Below are 18,455 nucleotides of genomic sequence, written 5' to 3'. Positions count from 1 at the left end.
CTGCCCTTTGTCAGCATTTTCCAGGTAGAGCGGAGCTGAACTATTCTTTGACCTTTTTCTGCATCAGTTGCCTGGCTGATACATGGCAGAACCGAGAACATGGCACTTAATCGCCGGGCGTGTAAGCCGGACCTCGGGTCGATAAACGCCCTCCAGGACTCAGCTGCTGGAGCTGCACCCACCCTCCCAGCTAGCTCGCGAAGTGTGGGGACCCAGCCATCCACATTCGCGCATGGATGGAAAAGGGTGTCTGTTTTATTTTGAGAAACCGTCTAGTCCGAGCCAGGGGGCCTCCTTGTCCCCTCATCTACCTCCACGGGCGATTCAGAAGCCTCCCCCGAGTCAAGAGCAGAAAAGCGCACGCAGGGACCTGGATGAACAGTAGGACGGTGACCAGAGTGCCGGGGCTCCTGTGCCCAGTCATCATCGGTCTGGCTGGCTTTGCCCCCCTCCGGGGACACTGGCCATGTCTGAGACATTCTGCTTGTCACAGCTGGCGTGGGAGTCACTGCTGGGGTCTAGTGGACAACGGTCAGGGATGAAGCTTGACATCCGGCCCAGGACGGCTCCCTCCCACTGTCCTCAACGAAGAATTACCCAGCCCATAATAACAGCGGTGCTAAAGAGGAGAACTGCAGCCTAAGGCACCCTTCGGGGACGGAGGACGGATGGAAATCTCACAGTAGGCAGCGCGCGCACACAGTGGGCACTCTGTAAGCGTTGGCACAGACTGAATCCCTCAGCTTGGTCCCTGTCTTCGGATGAAGCAAACGAGGCTGGACTGACCAGGGTCTTTCCCCGGGAGAGCCCGGCCTCAGGCGGTGAGGCGGGTGCTGCCTCCTCGTCCTCGCGGACCCCACCTCGGGCCGACTCGGCGTGGGGTGTCCCTCCGGTGCGCCCACCCGGTGCTGGGGAGCTGGGTGGGAAAGCCGTTATCTCCTCCCTCCCTCAGGCTCAGTACGGTTGACAGATGCGTCCGCTCTTACACCCCCGGCTGTTTCCGAGGGCAGAGAAGCCCAGCCATCCGGGCGCCACCGAAGTTCGCCTTTGCTCTCCTCGTCGGCCCCAGAAGGCAGGGGGCCGCAGGGAATTGTGGGGGACTTTGACAACCTGACAGAACAGCCCAGACGCCAAGTTGTTTAAGGCGAGAGCGGGACGGCTTACGGAGCGCAGAAGGGAGCTGCGACGGAGCAGCACTTGAACGGGGGAGGTTTGCGGAGCGGGAAGCATCTCTAGTCTTCTCTCGTTCCAGCTACGTGTCCCTTTCCACGAAGCCACTCCTGAAGTGGCTCAACGGCAAACAGCCCAGGGCGCCGGCTTGTGTCAAAGGAAGGGCTCCGAGGAGCCTTGTGTTGGGGGGGGATTCGCTGTGGAAAAGCTGCCTCGCACCCCCAGGTGTCTCAGCCTCTCATAGGCCTCCGCAGGTGCGCCTTGAGACCGTTCCGGAAGGTGTCTGCGAGCGACTCGGTGGGTGCCGACTGCGGGGTGCGGAACTGACGCCCACCCCCGAGGTACCACTTCTGCCGCTTAGATCCTCGGTTTCGAGACACGAGCATCAGTAAACGTCTAAGCAGCAAACCCAACACCTGAAGCTCAGGAGACGGGGAGTGGCAGGCGTTAGACAGAATCCAGACCTGTCGCGACGCGTTGTGCCCTCTTGTGGCCACAGGGACGATGACCGTGAACAGCACTCGCTACCCGCCAGCCCGGAAACGCGCACGTGAGCTCACGTCACCTTCACGACGCGGTGCTGTGATCACCCTCAGCGTCCCCTCGGGGACACACAGACCGAACACCCAGCTCGTAGATGGGGGAGCCGCCCTCCCTCCAGGGGGTGCATGCCCTTGACCTCCGCGGGGCGCTGCCTCTCTGCTCCGAGGGGGGGACCGTGATACCCCCGTCCAGCTCACCCCCTTGCGTGTTGCGACACCCGGGTCCTGAGAGAGCGAGACGGCCACGCCGAGCGGGTGGTTCCGCGGCCTCCACACCACTGCCCCGGAGCCCAAACCCCGCAGCCGCCGGCGAGGCCCCGTCGCCTGTCCCCCCTCCCGCACCTCCCCAGCTGGACTCAACTCCCCACGCCCTTCCCAGGACACGGGAGGCTCCCGCCTGGGGAACGCGTTTGCCTCCCCGGGGCTGGAACTTTCCTCCCCGAGACCCGGGTGCCGGCCACCTCGTGTCCACAGGCCCCTGCTCTCGGCCGGGGTCTCCCTGCCCCCCGCCCCGGCTCCTGTGCTGTCACTCCGTGCTCCGTGGCCCGCAGTGCCTCCTCTCGTGACGCTTCACACCCGACAGACTTCGTGTCTCCTCTCCTGTCCATCTTTCCACCCCCGTTGTGGCCGTGGGTGTCAGGGACAAGTGTTACGTCCAAGGAGCACCAGGAGCCTTTCCTCACATCCCACGTCACTTCCAGCCTTTCCTGGGCTTCTTAACTGTCAGTGTTGACAGGACAGGTGTGGACTGGAGCGTTTCTCGTCTGGGAACACGTCGCGTTCTGCACGGATCCCCCCGTTCGGCCAGCCGACGCCGTCCGTTCCTTTGCGCGGTTCTTTTGTCAGCGCTTTTCCTACGGCAGAGACAGTGGCAGGTCCTGGGCGGGAGCACGGACCTGTTCTCAGGGAACCCACAAGCCAGCCGCCGAGGCGTCTTAGGGATCGCAGGGCCAGAAGCTGCCGCCAACAGCCCGCGTAACTGAAGAGTCTGAAGCTGGATGCGCTTTGGACGTCAGCCCTGGCCGCGGGCCCGTGGTGTCTGCAGACGTACAAGCGGGTCCCCGCGGCTGAAAGGCGCCTGCGGGCCGAGGCACGTTGGGGAGCCGTGGCCAGCTCCTCCTGGGGCAGCCCCCGCGTCAGACACGGCCATGCCTTCTTTTCGGTAGCGCGTTTGCGTTGTTCAAAGTCACGTAGTTTGTTGTAGCGACAGACTCAGGTAAAGATGCAGGAGGGTCCTTGGGGCGCCTGGGTGGCTTGGTCGGTTAAGCGGCCGACTTCAGCTCAGGTCATGATCTCACGGTCCGTGAGTTCGAGCCCCACGTCGGGCTCTGTGCTGACAGCTCGGAGCCTGGAGCCTGTTTCAGATTCTGTGTCTCCCTCTCTCTCTGCCCCTCCCCTGTTCATGCTCTGTCTCTCTCTGTCTCAAAAATAAATAAACGTTAAAAAAAAAAAATTAAGGGGCGCCTGGGTGGCACAGTCGGTTAAGCGTCCGACTTCAGCCAGGTCACGATCTCGCGGTCCGTGAGTTCGAGCCCCGCGTCGGGCTCTGGGCTGATGGCTCGGAGCCTGGAGCCTGTTTCCGATTCTGTGTCTCCCTCTCTCTCTGCCCCTCCCCTGTTCATGCTCTGTCTCTCTGTCTCATAAATAAACGTTAAAAAAAAAAAATTAAAAAAAAAAAAAAAGATGCAGGAGGGTCCTTACGAGCGTGTGAGTCCGTGTCGCCCAGTTCTTTCCGGGAGTCGCTGGGCCCGTCCACGCACACGGGCAGCTGGGCCCGCGCTCCCTGCGCCCAGCCCGCTCTGCGTCCACGGCAGACCGTTTACGGTAGCGTTAGCGTGTCTGGGCTCGTTTCCGTATGTGTATGCCGTGTGCCAACCAGAAACACAGCAGAATTAAGACAGATGTTTGACATGAACAGAGCTTAGTTTTAGAAGGAACACTGGCGTGGAAACTTTCGTTGTTTTCCAGCTGGAAAACTCAGAGTTCTTTCACTGTGTAAGCAAACTAATTTGCCTGAGTTAATGGTACGAGAGAAGTCGTCCGCTAAATCTTACAAACGATCACACGTTCTGCTACCCCTGTTCCAAATAGGGCATTGATCCTTGGGACAAGTCAGGGAAATACCCCGCCTCGAGGGGCTGTTCAGGCCTGTGAGCCCCCCACCGCATGCTCATCATAAAGCCCTTTTCCCCACAGGAGTCAGTGTCCCAGGAGGGGTGCTTGTGGAGGGAGCCGGGGAAGGGGAAGGTGGAGATGTGCAGAGATGGAAAGGAAGAGGGAAACCATGCTGATCACCATGAGGCCTTAGGCCTCTCTTCGGTAGCCAGAAATAAAAATGCACACAAGGGGAGCCTGGCTGGCTCAGTTGGAACATGAGGGTCTCGATCTTGGGGTCGTGAGTTCAAGAGCCATGAGTAAAAAGAAAGGAGGAGAGAAAGAGAGAGACAAAGGAAAGGAAGAAAGAAAGAAAGAAAGAAAGAAAGAAAGAAAGAAAGAAAGAAAGAAAACAAAGGGAGAAAAGAGAAAGAAAATGAAAGGAAGGAAGAAAAGGAAGAAAGAGAAGGAAAGAAAAAGAAAGAAAAGAAAAAAGAAAAGGAGGAAAGAGAAGGAAAGAAAAAGAGAGAAAGAAAGGGGGAAGGAAGGAAAAGGAAGAAGGAAGGAAGGAAGGCAGGAGGAAGGCAGGCAGGCAAGCTCTTGGTTGGTACCTGTGAGCTCCGCCTGCGGAGGGAGCCCTCCCGTGCCCGGCACTGCCTGGCGCACTGACTTGGCCCCGCAAGTGCCCAGTTGGCTAGAGAGCCGCACCGCGGACGGCTCGCTCACCGGCCGGCGTGGGTGGCCGGCCCCCCGGGCAGTGCCCCGCTTGCTGTCTGCGGCCGCGGCTGGACGAGAAGGAGACAGGGTGGGCGTCCCGACGCCTCCTCCGTGTTGCATCAGGATTACCTGAGCATCAGCTTGGGAGAGAGGAGGCCTGGCTCGCCAGCACGTATGCGGAGAGTCCCTTCTTCCGTTGCCTCGGGAAGATTACAAAGCAGTATATTCTCAGAATGAGGAACTTGAGCCACCAGCACTTTCTTGGAGCAGAAGCGAGTCTAATGATGCCAGTCCCAAGAAACCAATCCCGCAGGGAGGAGATTCATTCCTAGACGTGTCTAAACAGTGTGCTCGAACCTCTTTCTGGGCTCTGCCTTCCCCCAGCACAGACCGCAGCTCGCGCTCGGGGACCAGTTGTCGGGCCTCACGGCTAAGCATCTCTGTGAAGACAAAAAGATTTGTGGCTAAAAGCAGCCAGGACTTGCTGACAAGGGTTAGGATCGACACACGGGGCCAGCCCGGAGCCTGCAGCCGGGGGGACGCGGGCCAGCCCTGCCCAGGTCGGGGAGATGGTGGAGAGCCAGGAGGGCGGCCGTCGGGTCCTGCGCCTGCCACTGCTGGGCCCGGCTTCCCCTCCGGGCTGGGTGCCCACCTCCCCTGCACACCCACCTCCCCACCTCCCTGCCTTGCCTTCTGGCTTCAGGTCGGCTCCTCCGCGGGAGATGCCACAGGACTGAGGAAGGTAAAGGCCCCAGCTCCTGTCGGATGACGGCCCCCACAGCCACCCCCTCTGGCCCTGTAGCTGCTGGCTGTCCCCCCACCCCCGGGCCACGGGCAGTAGAGAAAAGGTTTCCCACATCCCACGCCATCATGAGAGTGATCAAACAGATCTATGCTAAGAATACATTTTTTCATTATGAAATCTTCTTTGAAAAGAGATGCATCAGCCACTAATTTTTCAAAAATCCAGTAATGTATTTCAACCGTCTCCAATTTCAAAGAGAAGGTCACAGACCAGAGAGACCGTACGCCCCTGCGGGCCGTTGGAGCAGAAGGGGTGCCAGGGCCCGGCCAGCTCACGTCCCACCAAGCCGTGTATTAAGGACCCCCACCCCTGCCGAATGAGCCTTCACAAAGGCTCTCCCTTGGGACGATGCATTAGCTTCTTTCCATCACAGAAGTAATCCTGGGGTCCGAGCTAGAACTCCAGTGGAATTAAATGTAGCAAGACGAGGGGCGCCTGGGTGGCGCAGTCGGTTAAGCGTCCGACTTCAGCCAGGTCACGATCTCGCGGTCCGTGAGTTCGAGCCCCGCGTCGGGCTCTGGGCTGATGGCTCAGAGCCTGGAGCCTGTTTCCGATTCTGTGTCTCCCTCTCTCTCTGCCCCTCCCCCGTTCATGCTCTGTCTCTCTCTGTCCCAAAAATAAATAAAAAAAAAAAAAAAAAAAAAAAAACGTTGAAATGTAGCAAGACGAGAAAAATGTGTCAAGGGAGGGAGCTTAACTTTTTGTTTGTGTAACAACGCGTGTCACGGGGCTCACAGTCCTGGGGCACCAGGGTCCTCGGAGCTTGGCTGTGGGCTTGAGAGCCAAGATGCAGGGGTGCCTGGGTGGCTCAGTCGGTTAGGCATCTGACTCTCGATTTCGGCTCAGGTCATGATCCCAGGGTCGTGGGATCGAGCCCCACATCGGGCTCTGTGCTGAGAGTGGGGCCTGCTTGGGATTCTCTGTCTCTTTCCCTCTCTCTCTGTACCTCTTCCCCACTCAGACACACTTGTATTCTCTCTCTCTCTCTCTCTCTCTCTCTCTCAAATAAAAAAAAATAGGGGCACTACTCATAACACCTCGTCCTGTCGTCGGAGGCCATCTGTTTTCACGGGTGGAAGGATTTTATCTGCTAGCCCGCAGCGTGGGCTACCGGTGCTGGGTTGCAGAGGTGGGGGACGTTTGCGTGTCTGAGCCACAGCGGCCGATTCAGTGTGCACGCCAGCCCCGTGCCCCCTGGGGAGAGGCATGCACTTGGCCACACTTTGTTGCCAGCGCGTAGCCGCAGAGTAAGGCTAAGAGACGCCCGGCGGCAGCCGGGGGCTCGTTTTGGAGGAGCGTCGAGCACAGGCCACCCACCCGGAGCCCGCCATCTAGTGGAGAAGCACCTTCCGTTATGTGGTGCCTGAGTGAGCTCCCAGCCCACCCCTCTCCACCCCCCCTGCAGTAGCTTAGCATTCGTGTCTGAGGCTCGTGCCTGCGTTTTGTAAGTGTCGCCCTGGTGCTCGTCGGCAGGGAGGATTGCCACGAGCATCCAGGCGACTGTAAGGTGTCCTGTGGGCGTGAGCTGGAGGCGAAGGGAAGGCAGAAAGGGTCCGAGGCAGCACACGCTGCACGGGAGCCTCACGTCAGGTGCTCTGCTTATTCCAGATCATCGATAAGAGTAAAAGAGACCCCTCGGAAGAGATCGAGATTCTCCTGAGATACGGACAGCATCCGAACATCATCACGCTCAAAGACGTGAGTGAGCTTCACACGGCTGCCGTGTCGCGTGTCGGCGTGTTTCTCTGAGGGTGGCTTTCTCCGCCGTCCAGCGGCTGTTCCTGCCCCCACGAGTGCGTGCCAGCCTCTGCCGCCCGCACCTCCAGGTCCCTCGGCACCTGTGAGCCCGAGTGCCTGGGACAGCGGCCCCCTCCCAAATCAGAGAGAGTGCCATGTAAAGGGCAGGGTAGCTGGTGGGAGACTCTGGGCCGCTCCTGAACGTAGCAGAAACAAGAGCATGGACTGGACGAGATGGGGCCGGGTCAGATCCGAGACCCCGGATCCGGAGCTCTGGCCCTGGGGCTCCTCCCAGCGTCCTCCACCCCTGCTGGCCTCGGAGAGGGAAGGGAGCAGGGGTCCTCCCCACTGGAAGGACACCGCAGAGCCCGGGGCCGCAGGGGTGGGGCCGGAGGGGAGAGGGAGCTTTCACCCGGCCACCTGCATCCTCACACTCCCGAGTGATTCCACTGTCCCCAACCCCAAACCTTAAGATTTTGAGGCCACTTGGAGCTCCCTCCAGGCCCCGTCGGCTCCTGGAGCAGGAGGACTGCAAAATGCCGACCAGATTCTGAGGCAAATGTGAAACAGGCACCTGTGTTGACAAGAGTAGAGTAAACGCCGGCTTTGTCCCTCTGGGTCCCCGTCACCGGGTCCCCGTCGCCTTCACTGCACCGTTCGGGGCTCTCTGCATTTCGGTTTTTATTTATATGTTAAGATCTGCAAGCGCAAAGCAGCTAATGTGAAAACCCCCTAAGGTTTCCAAGCCACTTCCACCCTGTTGGGGTGAGAGGTCCCCAGCTGGTGATACCTTCATAAGCACATTCTCCAAAGTAGAGCATGTTCTGGGTTCATAAACTGGAAACAAATACACCCACATTACCTTTACAGCTTGTATTGAGCTCAGAGTCAGGCAAATCGTTTCAGCGATTTGTTCTGGAAACTCGCTGATCTGTGAGCTCACAAGTGCTCGTTTGTGGGGGATCTGCCCCGTTTCCACGAGGCTCTTCTCAATGCCCGGGCACGCCTGTAGGCAGGCTGTGTTGTGTCCACACAGGCGTGTCACGAAAAGAGCAGGGGCGGAGGAGTTTTTGGCTGTTGTGGGGTTTTTTGGGTTTTGTTTTTTTTTTTTTTTTTTTTTTTTGATGTTATTTACCTACTTTGAGAAGGAGAGAGAGAACAAGTAGGGGAGGGGCAGAGGGAGCCAGAGAGAGAATCCGTGCTGTCGGCGCAGAGCCCGATGCGGGGCTCAAACTCACGAACCGTGAGATCACGGCCTGAGCTGAAATCCAGAGTCCGACGTTTCACCGAATGGGCCAGCCAGGCACCCCTCGGCCGTGGTGTTTCTAAGTTCCTGAGCGTGAAGGTGGTTTGATGAAGCTCTCCTTTTCCGTGGCTTTTCGGCCATGAAAGTGCGGCTGCCATGCGGTGGGTTCTCTGTGCCTCCCCGCCCCTCCCGTTCTGGATTCTGGCGTCTGGCTGCGTCTTGTCTACGGTGCAGCGGGACAGAGGGCCCCTGGGGGCTGCTTGGACATGACCCAGACCTGCTGGGCCAGACCCTGCCTGCTGACGACAACCCTCCCCCCACCCCAAGTGGTGTGCCCAGTAAAGTCTGCAGAGCTCGGCCCCGGAGACCCACAGCAGCACGGTGCTGTCCCCTAATTCCCCAGCAGAGAGGGGAGCGAGACCCCCACAATTCATTTCCACTCAAACCTCGCCCTTGCAAGCTCTTGGCCGCGCTGACTCATTCCCTGCTTTGCGGCAGATTATTAAAGTCGGCTTTTCCTAAGAACCGCATCGGGTGTGACTGGAATGGCCATTGGCTCATTTTCACCAAAAGTCTTCTTTTGACACCCAGCGGGGGGGGGGGGGGGGGGGTGCCGGGCACTGAGCCCCCAGCCCGTGCACCGGCTTCCGCCCCGTCCAGGGCGGCCCTTCCCCCCACGGCAGGCTGGCTGGCGAGGGGGCGCGGCGGCCGCGGTCCCTGCGTGGGCCCTGAGGTCCGTGCGCCCCTGTCTCCGCCTCCCAGGTCTACGACGACGGCAAGTTCGTGTACCTGGTGACGGAGCTGATGCGTGGCGGGGAGCTCCTGGACCGCATCCTGCGACAGCGACACTTCTCGGAGCGGGAGGCCAGCGACGTGCTGTGCATCATCACCAGGACCATGGATTACCTCCACTCGCAGGGGGTGAGCCCGCCGTCCTCCCCGGGAGGGGCCGCGTCAGAGCAGGAACCGCGGATCGGGAGGGGGGGGGGGGACTCGGCTTCCTTCTGCGTCACACCTGCCCCCACGGGGGCCAAGGTCGAGGCACATGCCGCGTCCTGGGGAGCCAGCTGGAGACATTACGTTTACCTGGACCGGGTATACAGAAAAACGTAGGTGGGCTTGGTAAAGGGGAATTTTGGAGTTTCCATCACCTGCTCTCAGAACTGAATTCCTGCACCAACACAAAGGAATTCCGCGGGTGAAATGACAGTAAGGGCTAGGTTTCCCGCCACCTCCCCGCCCTCCACACGCTGCTCTGCGCCCTCCACACGCTGCTCTGCGCCCTCCACGTCTGCAGTCCCGGACAGACCGGGAGGCCAGAGCACAGGAAGGTGAAGTATCTTGCCTGGAGCTGGTCGCACAGAGGGGGTGACAGGGACAGGGTCCCGCCCGACTCTGGGCTTCCAGACCCCGCGCTCGCAGCCCCAGGCTGCCTGGCTGGGGGTGGCCGCGTGGCCCCACGCCTTGCTCCAGCCACCGTCCTCTCGGCCCTTCCCGTGAGGCAGACGGTGCTCCCCCGGCCAGCCCCACACGGGTGGTCGTAAGCGTTTAAAATGCAGCCGCCTCCGAACAGGACGATGCCCTTCTGGGACCACACGGCAGGCCTGTTCGGTGGTCACCCGGAGGTCCGGGAGTAGGGAGCATTTTCCCAGAACCCCAGAGGAGACCCTTTGGACGATGGTTTTTCCAGACTGGCGTCTCTTGAATGAGGGGGGTGATGGACCCAGAGTCTCCTGCTCCCCTGCCCCCAGGGTCTCCGTAAACCCAGCTGGCTGCCCGCCTGTGTCCCTTCAACCTCCCTCCTGTACCCCGTGCCTGGGTTTTAACAGGACAGTGCAGCTTCCAGGCCGTGTACAGACACACACGTGTGCTCCCAGTCGGCCTCTGTCCCCTTCAGAAAAATCGCCGCGTGCCCCAGGTAGCTGCTTTGCTCTGAGATGTGATGACAACTTTGGCCGACCCTGTCCCTCATGCTTGGAGCCCCGCGGCTCCCTCGGCACAGGGGCGGCTGTAGGGCTCCTGCCGATCGCCTGGGCCTGTCCGTGGTCACACGTCCCGCGTCTGCCTCGCTCTATGGTGTGCCTAACCCCTCACCGCCCTGGAGCGTGGTGGGCACACGATAAACACGTACCTGTAGAGGTCTTTTCATCCACATCACCTGAACTCACCGCGTGTGATGCTCTCAGCTTAGGTAGCTGCTTATTTACTTACTCGTTGAAATATTCATTCGCCACCAAAGAGGTTTCTAGTGGGCCCCCCGGTCTGAGCGTCAACGCGAGAGGAAGAGAGGAGGGAACACCCCCCCCCCCGCCCCCTGCAGGTCAGCCCCAGTCTAAACCCCGGTCTTCTGAACGCATCACCCCTTCCCTTTCTTGCCCCGTCCCGGGCCTGCTGCCTTTCCAGGTTGTTCATCGAGACCTGAAGCCGAGTAACATTCTGTACATGGACGAGTCTGGAAACCCTGAGTCCATCCGCATCTGCGACTTTGGGTTCGCCAAGCAGCTTCGAGCTGAGAACGGGCTGTTGATGACACCCTGCTACACGGCAAACTTTGTCGCCCCGGAGGTAAGACCTCCGAGCCCGCAGAAGCGCGCCCTCCCCCACTGCAAAGGGGGATCTTGCTCAAGCACCCTCACCTTACCGTTTTAGTTTCCGGTTTGTCACGCTTTTCATGGTGATGTTCTTATGTGAAATCGGACTGTGCGGTAGACCGTGTGGGTCAAACCCGAGTGTTTGCTGGGAGTCGCTGAGATATGATGCGGTCGGACTGTCCTGCCGCCCGGAAGGGCGCTAACGGGTCCCCTGTGATCCGAAACCTACCTACAGCTGCACAGACAGAGGGGCGGGGGGGGGGGAGAGCTGCGTGTCTGTGGGTCTCCTCTGTGCCAGATGCTGCTCCAGACTGTGGCCCACAGCAGACGCCGGCCGGCCGCTGTGGAATGTCACACGACGCCCGTGGCGACTTGCAGGGGAGGGCTCCTGGCCGGCACCCAGTGGGTCAGATGATCTCAGCAACGGCCTCGGGTACATTTCCACCTTCCCGGGCTCCCGGGGATGGTTTTGTTAGGCTCCGAAGTCACTGATGTGTCCATGAAGACAAACCCAGTTTCTTGCTTTCTAGAAACTTAGCAACAAAACCTGAGAGGCCGGTCGAGCAGCACAGGGCTGGTGGGATGAGGGGTCAAGAAGGAGAACAGGTGCTATATCTGGATTCTGTGTGGATCCTTCTGGCTGCTGGTGGAGGCAGGCTGGCACCTAGTGGTGGGTCTGCGAGCTGAGAGGTAGCCCCCCCTCCCCGCCCCAGGGTGGTGAGGAAGGCAGGGTGCTGAGTCGAGATACAGCGTGGGACACAAGGCCATTTGGGGGTCACCCAGATGCTACCTGGGGCCCCTTTGAAATAATCTGCTTATAAGCCTCTATTGCTGCCTTATCTGATCAGAAATAATATTGATGGTATTGATTTTAGCGATTATAGACTATCTTAAATTGGTCTATTGCTTTATCATCTCCAAAGCATTTTCACCGGTATTTTTTACTTCTATCTTGATACACCGTACGAAGTACACAGGGTGAATACTATTAGCCACACTTCATAGATTCAGAAAAAAACCAGGTTCAGTGGGTTCAAGTGACTTTTGAAGGTCGCTCAGCCAGTGGAGACAGGGCTTGAACGACGAACATTCGGTTCATTTGCGTGTGCCGGCTGGTTGGCCGCCGACCGCGTTCCCGGCACAGCCCACGGTGTCCACGTTGCAAACACGGGAAGACGGGGTCCTTGCCCTCGTGTCGAAGACAATCGGACACGGTCCTCCGTGTTTGATGCTAAACCCCGTAATGTACAGTAATCCGTGAGCATTTGTGCTGCTTTCCTTACTGTTCTCAACTATAAATCTATCAGAGCATCGTCTTCCACAGAAGTATGCAATCCTAGGACGCGTGAATTCTTCTGTTTTAACCGTTCCTCAAAAAACTAGACATAGGCTCACCACGCGGTGTGGTCACGCCTGTGCCCAGCATTTCTGAAAGCAGAGACAAGAGCAGATATTCGCCCACCGGTGTTCTCAGCAGCCCTGTTCACCAAAGGTGGGAGCCACCCACGTGTCCGTCAGTGGCTGAATGCCTGCACAGAATGTGGCATGTTTTCCAGTGGGTTATGAGCCTCGAACAGGAAGGACACCCCGTGCCACGCCTCAACACGATGAACCTCGAGCACGTTACGTTGTGTGTGATACGCAGGCAGAAGAGCGTAATTACTGCATGATTCCACTTACATGAGGTCCCTAAAGCAGCCAAATCCGCAGAGAAGACCGGAGGAGGAGGAGAAGGAGGGTGGGGGAGAGGGCTGGGGGCGGGGCACAGAGAGCCAGTGTGTGATGGGAGTTGGTTGCAATTTTGCAAGAGAGAAGAGTTCTGGAGGTGGATGCTGGGAACGCTTGAGTAACTGAACCGTACTCCTAAAACTGATTAAGATGGTAAATTCTAGGGGCGCCTGGGGGGCTCCGTCCGCTAAGCGTCCGACTTCAGCTCAGGTCATGATCTCGAGGTTCGTGGGTTCAAGCCCCGTGTCGGGCTCTGTGCTGACAGCCCGGAGCCTGGAGCCTGCTTCGGATTCTATGTCTCCCTCCCTCTCTGCCCCTCCCTCACTTGCACTCTGTCTCTCTCTGTCTCAAAAGTAAGTAAACATTAAAAAAATGCTTCTTAAAAGACGGTAAGTTTTATGCTATGTACGTTTTGCCATAATGTCTTTAAAGTTCCTTTAAAAAGTCTTTCCTTTTCAGTCTGCGTGTCAGTGGATCTGGCAAGAACTGTGGTTCCTGTGTGTGCCCTGGTCCTTGGGGAGCCCTACTGCCAGGCGCCACGGTTGACTTTGCGTTGATAAACGACAGTTGCCCTGAAGACGTCCCCCGTCCCCCACCTGCCCAGCCCATCATCCCGTCAGAACAGCACGCTGGGAGCTTGAAGTTTCCTCCCCAGTGCTCATCCATCTCCTGCTTTTCCCCTGCAGGTCCTGAAGCGACAAGGCTATGACGCAGCGTGTGACATCTGGAGTCTGGGGACCCTGCTTTACACCATGCTGGCAGGGTAATGCGCGCCTCCCATGGGCGTCAGCACGCGACGGCACGCGCACCCGAGCCATCACGAGGCAGAGGTGTCAGGGGCTGTCCCATCCGGGCCCAGGGTCAGCCCTGCCCCATGCTCGGGTGGGGACACACACTCGCAGGTCCTGGGTGAATGCTTTCAGGCTTCCTTAGCCCTTTCGGGACAAATGAAGACCAGGGATAAGAAAGTTAGCTTTATGTTTTCTTTACATTTTTTTTTTACTGTTTATTTATTTTTGAGAGAGAGAGAGAGAGAGAGACAGAGCACAGGCAGGGGAGGGGCAGAGAGAGAGGGAGACACAGCACCCGAAGCAGGATCCAGGCTCCGAGCTGTCAGCCCAGAGCCCAACACGGGTCTTGAAACCATGAACCGTGAGATCCTGACCTTGAGCCGAAGTCGGCCGCTCAGCCGACTGAGCCACCCGGGCGCCCCTGTTTCCTTTCAGATGTATCTCCAGAATTAGGGAACTGAGCACAGAACTCAGCTCATCAGGAAAAATCCCAAGCCTCTGACCACGTGTCCACATTCTCCATTGCACCACACCGCCCCCTTAAAAGGTCACGCACATCACCCCTTAAGAACATCCCCTTGAGTTAGGAAGCACCCGTAAACATTCCTGGTCAGAGAGCACCTCGAGGAAGGCAGCCAGGTAAAGGCAGGTGACTGATTTGCGTGGCCACCGGGCAACAGGCCTGCCATCACGGAAAGAGGGTCGTGTCTGCCACGCCCCTTCCGATCCGGGGTCTGCCCTCGCCAGCTCTGCTTCTGGGCTGGGCTCCTTCCTCTACTGGCCTCACTCCCCTCACTTTTAAATGAAAAGGAAGGCACTGTGTGACACGTTAGGACTCCAGCCTTAAAGGTCTAGGACCCTACGAATCCAGAGTGGGATCGCTCTGTGATCTTCTGATACTCGCGTTGTGTGTACGTAAATCTCAGACCGCAAACTTTGCCACTAAGACCAAGTGTCATGAGATTCACGCAGAATTCCTTTTCCAGGAAGGCATTTCTTGGCATGCCCCGGTCTATGGTGGGAGGTGATACGATAACACAACGCGGCAAGTGCCGACGCATCGTGTAGTGTCTCTGTAGGTCCCCGCGATGTATTATCCTGCCTGTTTGCAATTGAGTCTTAAGAAATTGGGGCGCCTGGGGGACTCAGTCAGTTGGGCGTCCGACTTCGGCTCAGGTCATGATCTCGCCGTCCGTGAGTTCGAGCCCCGCGTGGGGCTCTGTGCTGACAGCTCGGAGCCTGGAGCCTGCTTCGGACTCTGTGTGTGTGTCTCTCTCTCTGCCTGTATCCCACTCACGCTCAGTCTCTCTCTCAAAAATAAATAAACATTAAAATTCTTAAAAAAAAAAAAAGATTCTCTCTCCCTCACTCTTCCTCTCCCCACTCTCTCTCTCTCTCTCTCTCTCTCTCTCTCTTTCAAAAAACAATTTGTTTGAGAACTGGAATTGGTAATAGACCAATCATGGGTCTCAGACTTCAAATCTCAGGCTCTCTGCCACGGTCTCAATGAGTGACCGGACAAACCACCCTAACAGTGTCCCCAGGGGTCCAGAAACGGTCCAGGGAGCTCGTGCTGGGGTCCACAGAGTTTTCTGCACTTGCCTTATTGACCTACAGCATTGGCCAAGTATGGAAGAGGGACGTACGTTAAGAAATAAGTAACGCAGGGCGCCTGGGTGGCTCAGTCGGTTAAGCGTCCGACTTCGGCTCAGGTCATGATCTCACGGTCTGTGAGTTCGAGCCCCGCGTTGGGCTCTGTGCTGGCAGCTCAGAGCGTGGAGCCTGTTTCAGATTCTTTGTCTCCCTCTCTCTCTGACCCTCCCCCATTTATGCTCTCTCTCTGTCTCAAAAATAAATAAACATTAAAAAAAAAATTAAAAAAAAAAGAAGAAATAAGTAACGCTTTCCCCTGATTCTGGATTTGGAGCACGGCGGCAAAGAAAGAGCTATTCTCAACAAGGCAGGGGCAACATCTAGCTGTGAACTTCACCGTAGGTCGTACAGCAGAGGTTCATTTTACCTGAATTCTCTCATTGCACAGATTTACCCCTTTTGCAAACGGCCCCGATGACACTCCCGAGGAGATTTTGGCGAGGATCGGCAGTGGGAAATACGCCCTTTCTGGGGGGAACTGGGACTCCGTCTCTGATGCGGCAAAGGTGAGTGCTTCCCAGCGCTCTCTCTGCTTAGGGTGGGGACTCTAGTGACCGCTCCGTTTGCGAGGAAGCTAGGGGAGACCCTTCATAGAAATAACACACGTGTTTTATCTCGTAGATTTTTTTTTTTTAGCTTCTCAGTTGAAAAATTCTTTTTCGCAAAGCTTCTCACGTGTCCCACAGTCTTGGTGCCCTGGGGTTCTCCAGAGAAATAGAATCCATTGGATTCCATGTGGACAGGCAGATACAGATTCTATGGAATTCATTGGATTCCATGTGGATAGGCAGATACGGAGATAGAGAGAGAGATTTATTCTTAAGATCAGTTCATGTGACTGTGGAAGTGACATGTGATAAGTCTCCAGTCTACAGAGTCAGCAGACTGCAGACTCCGGGAAGAGCTGGTCTCGTAGCTCTAGGGCAAAGCCCTTCTGCTGGCTGACTTCCCTTTTCCTAGGGGAACCTCTGTCTTTTTAATCTTCAGGGTTTCCCCTGATTGGATGAGGCCCACCAACACCATGAAGGGTCATTACTACGAGCTGACAGATTTCAGTGTCAATCTCGTCTAAGTAAGACTTTCACAGCATCATCTAGACTGGGGTTCGGCCAAACACCGGGAACCGTGGCTTAGACAAGTTGACCCATAAAATTAACCCTCACGCTTCTGGTGATGTCATGAAATGGCGGCCCTGAATGATCACAGACTGATCAAGGACAACTCTGGGACAGAGATGTGTTTCTGTTGTTTTCAAACACTTCGCACTGGGGCTTCTCGGTAGCCTCGCCATTTTGGACCAGCCTTGTTTAAGGAAACGTCAGACTTCGTCTTTTTCAGTTGAGATCATCACCTCCTCTCTAATTAAATAGTAAATGATCACCTGACCACTAGTAAGAAAGAGTATCGACTTTCCGTTTCCTGTGTTCCTGTGAAATGGGTAGACGATCTGGGGTTCTGATTTCAGTGCTGCCATCATCGTCACTGTGTGACCTCGTACGGAGATGGCAGAGGGGATGGCGGAGATGGTGGAAAGATGACGGCGATGATGGTGGGGGTGATGATGGAGAAGGTGATGGAGTAGATGGCAGAGGGAATGGGGAAGATGGTGAAGTCGGCAGAAGAGATGATTGTGGAAGTGCTGACAGGTCATGGCGGAGGTGATGACAGGGGCCATGGTGGAGGTGATGGCAGAGGTCATGGTGGAGGTGATGACAGAGGTCGTGGCAGAGGTGACGACAGAGGTCATGGTGGAGGTGATGACGGGTCATGGTGGAGGTGACGACAGGTCATGGTGGAGGTGATGGAGGTGATGACAGAGGTCGCGGCAGAGGTCATGGCAGAGATGATGACAGAGGTCATGGTGGAGGTGACGACAGAGGTCATGGCGGAGGTGATGACAGAGGTCATGGTGGAGGTGGCGACAGAGGTCATGGTGGAGGTGATGAGAGAGGTCATGGTGGAGGTGACGACAGAGGTCATGGCGGAGGTGATGACAGAGGTCATGGTGGAGGTGACGACAGAGGTCATGGTGGAGGTGATGGCAGAGGTCATGGCGGAGGTGATGACGGAGGTCGCAGCAGAGGTCATGGCGGAGGTGATGACAGAGGTCATGGTGGAGGTGACGACAGAGGTCATGGTGGAGGTGATGGCAGAGGTCATGGCGGAGGTGATGACGGAGGTCGCAGCAGAGGTCATGGCGGAGGTGATGACAGAGGTCATGGTGGAGGTGACGACAGAGATCATGGTGGAGGTGACGACAGAGGTCATGGTGGAGGTGATGGAGGTGATGACAGAGGTCGCAGCAGAGGTCATGGCAGAGATGACAGGTCATGGTGGAGGTGACGACAGAGGTCATGGTGGAGGTGATGGCAGAGGTCATGGCGGAGGTGATGACGGAGGTCGCAGCAGAGGTCATGGCGGAGGTGATGACAGAGGTCATGGTGGAGGTGACGACAGAGGTCATGGTGGAGGTGACGACAGAGGTCATGGTGGAGGTGACGATAGAGATCATGGCGGAGGTGATGGCAGAGGTCATGGCGGAGGTGATGACGGAGGTCATGGCGGAGGTGATGACGGAGGTCATGGTGGAGGTGACGACAAATCATGGTGGAGGTGATGACAGAGGTCATGGCGGAGGTGATGACAGAGGTCATGGTGGAGGTGACGACAGAGGTCATGGTGGAGGTGATGACAGAGGTCATGGTGGAGGTGACGACAGAGGTCATGGCTGAGGTGACGACAGAGGTCATGGTGGAGGTGACGACAGAGGTCATGGTGGAGGTGATGGAGGTGATGACAGAGGTCGCAGCAGAGGTCATGGCAGAGATGACAGAGGTCATGGTGGAGGTGACGACAGAGGTCGCAGCAGAGGTCATGGCGGAGGTGACGACAGAGGTCATGGCGGAGGTGACGACAGAGGTCATGGTGGAGGTGATGGCAGAGGTCATGGAGGAGGTGATGACAGAGGTCGCAGCAGAGGTCATGGCGGAGGTGATGACAGAGGTCATGGTGGAGGTGACGACAGAGGTCATGGTGGAGGTGACGACAGAGATCATGGTGGAGGTGACGACAGAGATCATGGTGGAGGTGACGACAGAGGTCATGGCGGAGGTGATGACAGAGGTCATGGTGGAGGTGACGACAGAGGTCATGGTGGAGGTGATGGAGGTGATGACAGAGGTCGCAGCAGAGGTCATGGCAGAGATGACAGAGGTCATGGTGGAGGTGACGACAGAGGTCGCAGCAGAGGTCATGGCGGAGGTGACGACAGAGGTCATGGCGGAGGTGACGACAGAGGTCATGGCGGAGGTGATGACAGAGGTCATGGCGGAGGTGATGGCAGAGGTCATGGAGGAGGTGATGACAGAGGTCGTGGCAGAG

General features: G+C 57.3%; 1 protein-coding gene across 5 annotated transcripts in view; it reads left to right on the top strand.

Annotated features, from left to right (window-relative positions):
- RPS6KA2 (ribosomal protein S6 kinase A2) overlaps positions 1-18,455 on the top strand; it is a 355,983-nt gene that overhangs the window by 329,693 nt on the left and 7,835 nt on the right. For all 5 annotated transcript variants that reach the window (XM_086708304.1, XM_086708305.1, XM_086708307.1 and 2 more), the window contains 5 exons: positions 6,937-7,026; positions 9,074-9,232; positions 10,715-10,876; positions 13,317-13,393; positions 15,463-15,580. In XM_086708304.1, the coding sequence (XP_086564430.1) occupies positions 6,937-7,026; positions 9,074-9,232; positions 10,715-10,876; positions 13,317-13,393; positions 15,463-15,580 (606 nt within the window). The remainder of the gene's footprint in view (positions 1-6,936; positions 7,027-9,073; positions 9,233-10,714; positions 10,877-13,316; positions 13,394-15,462; positions 15,581-18,455) is intronic.

Source organism: Puma concolor, chromosome B2 (genome assembly GCF_028749965.1).
Source record: "Puma concolor isolate L17-30 chromosome B2, mPumCon1.1.hap2, whole genome shotgun sequence".
Lineage (NCBI taxonomy): Eukaryota > Metazoa > Chordata > Mammalia > Carnivora > Felidae > Puma > Puma concolor.
This window is presented reverse-complemented; position numbering and strand designations above follow the sequence as displayed.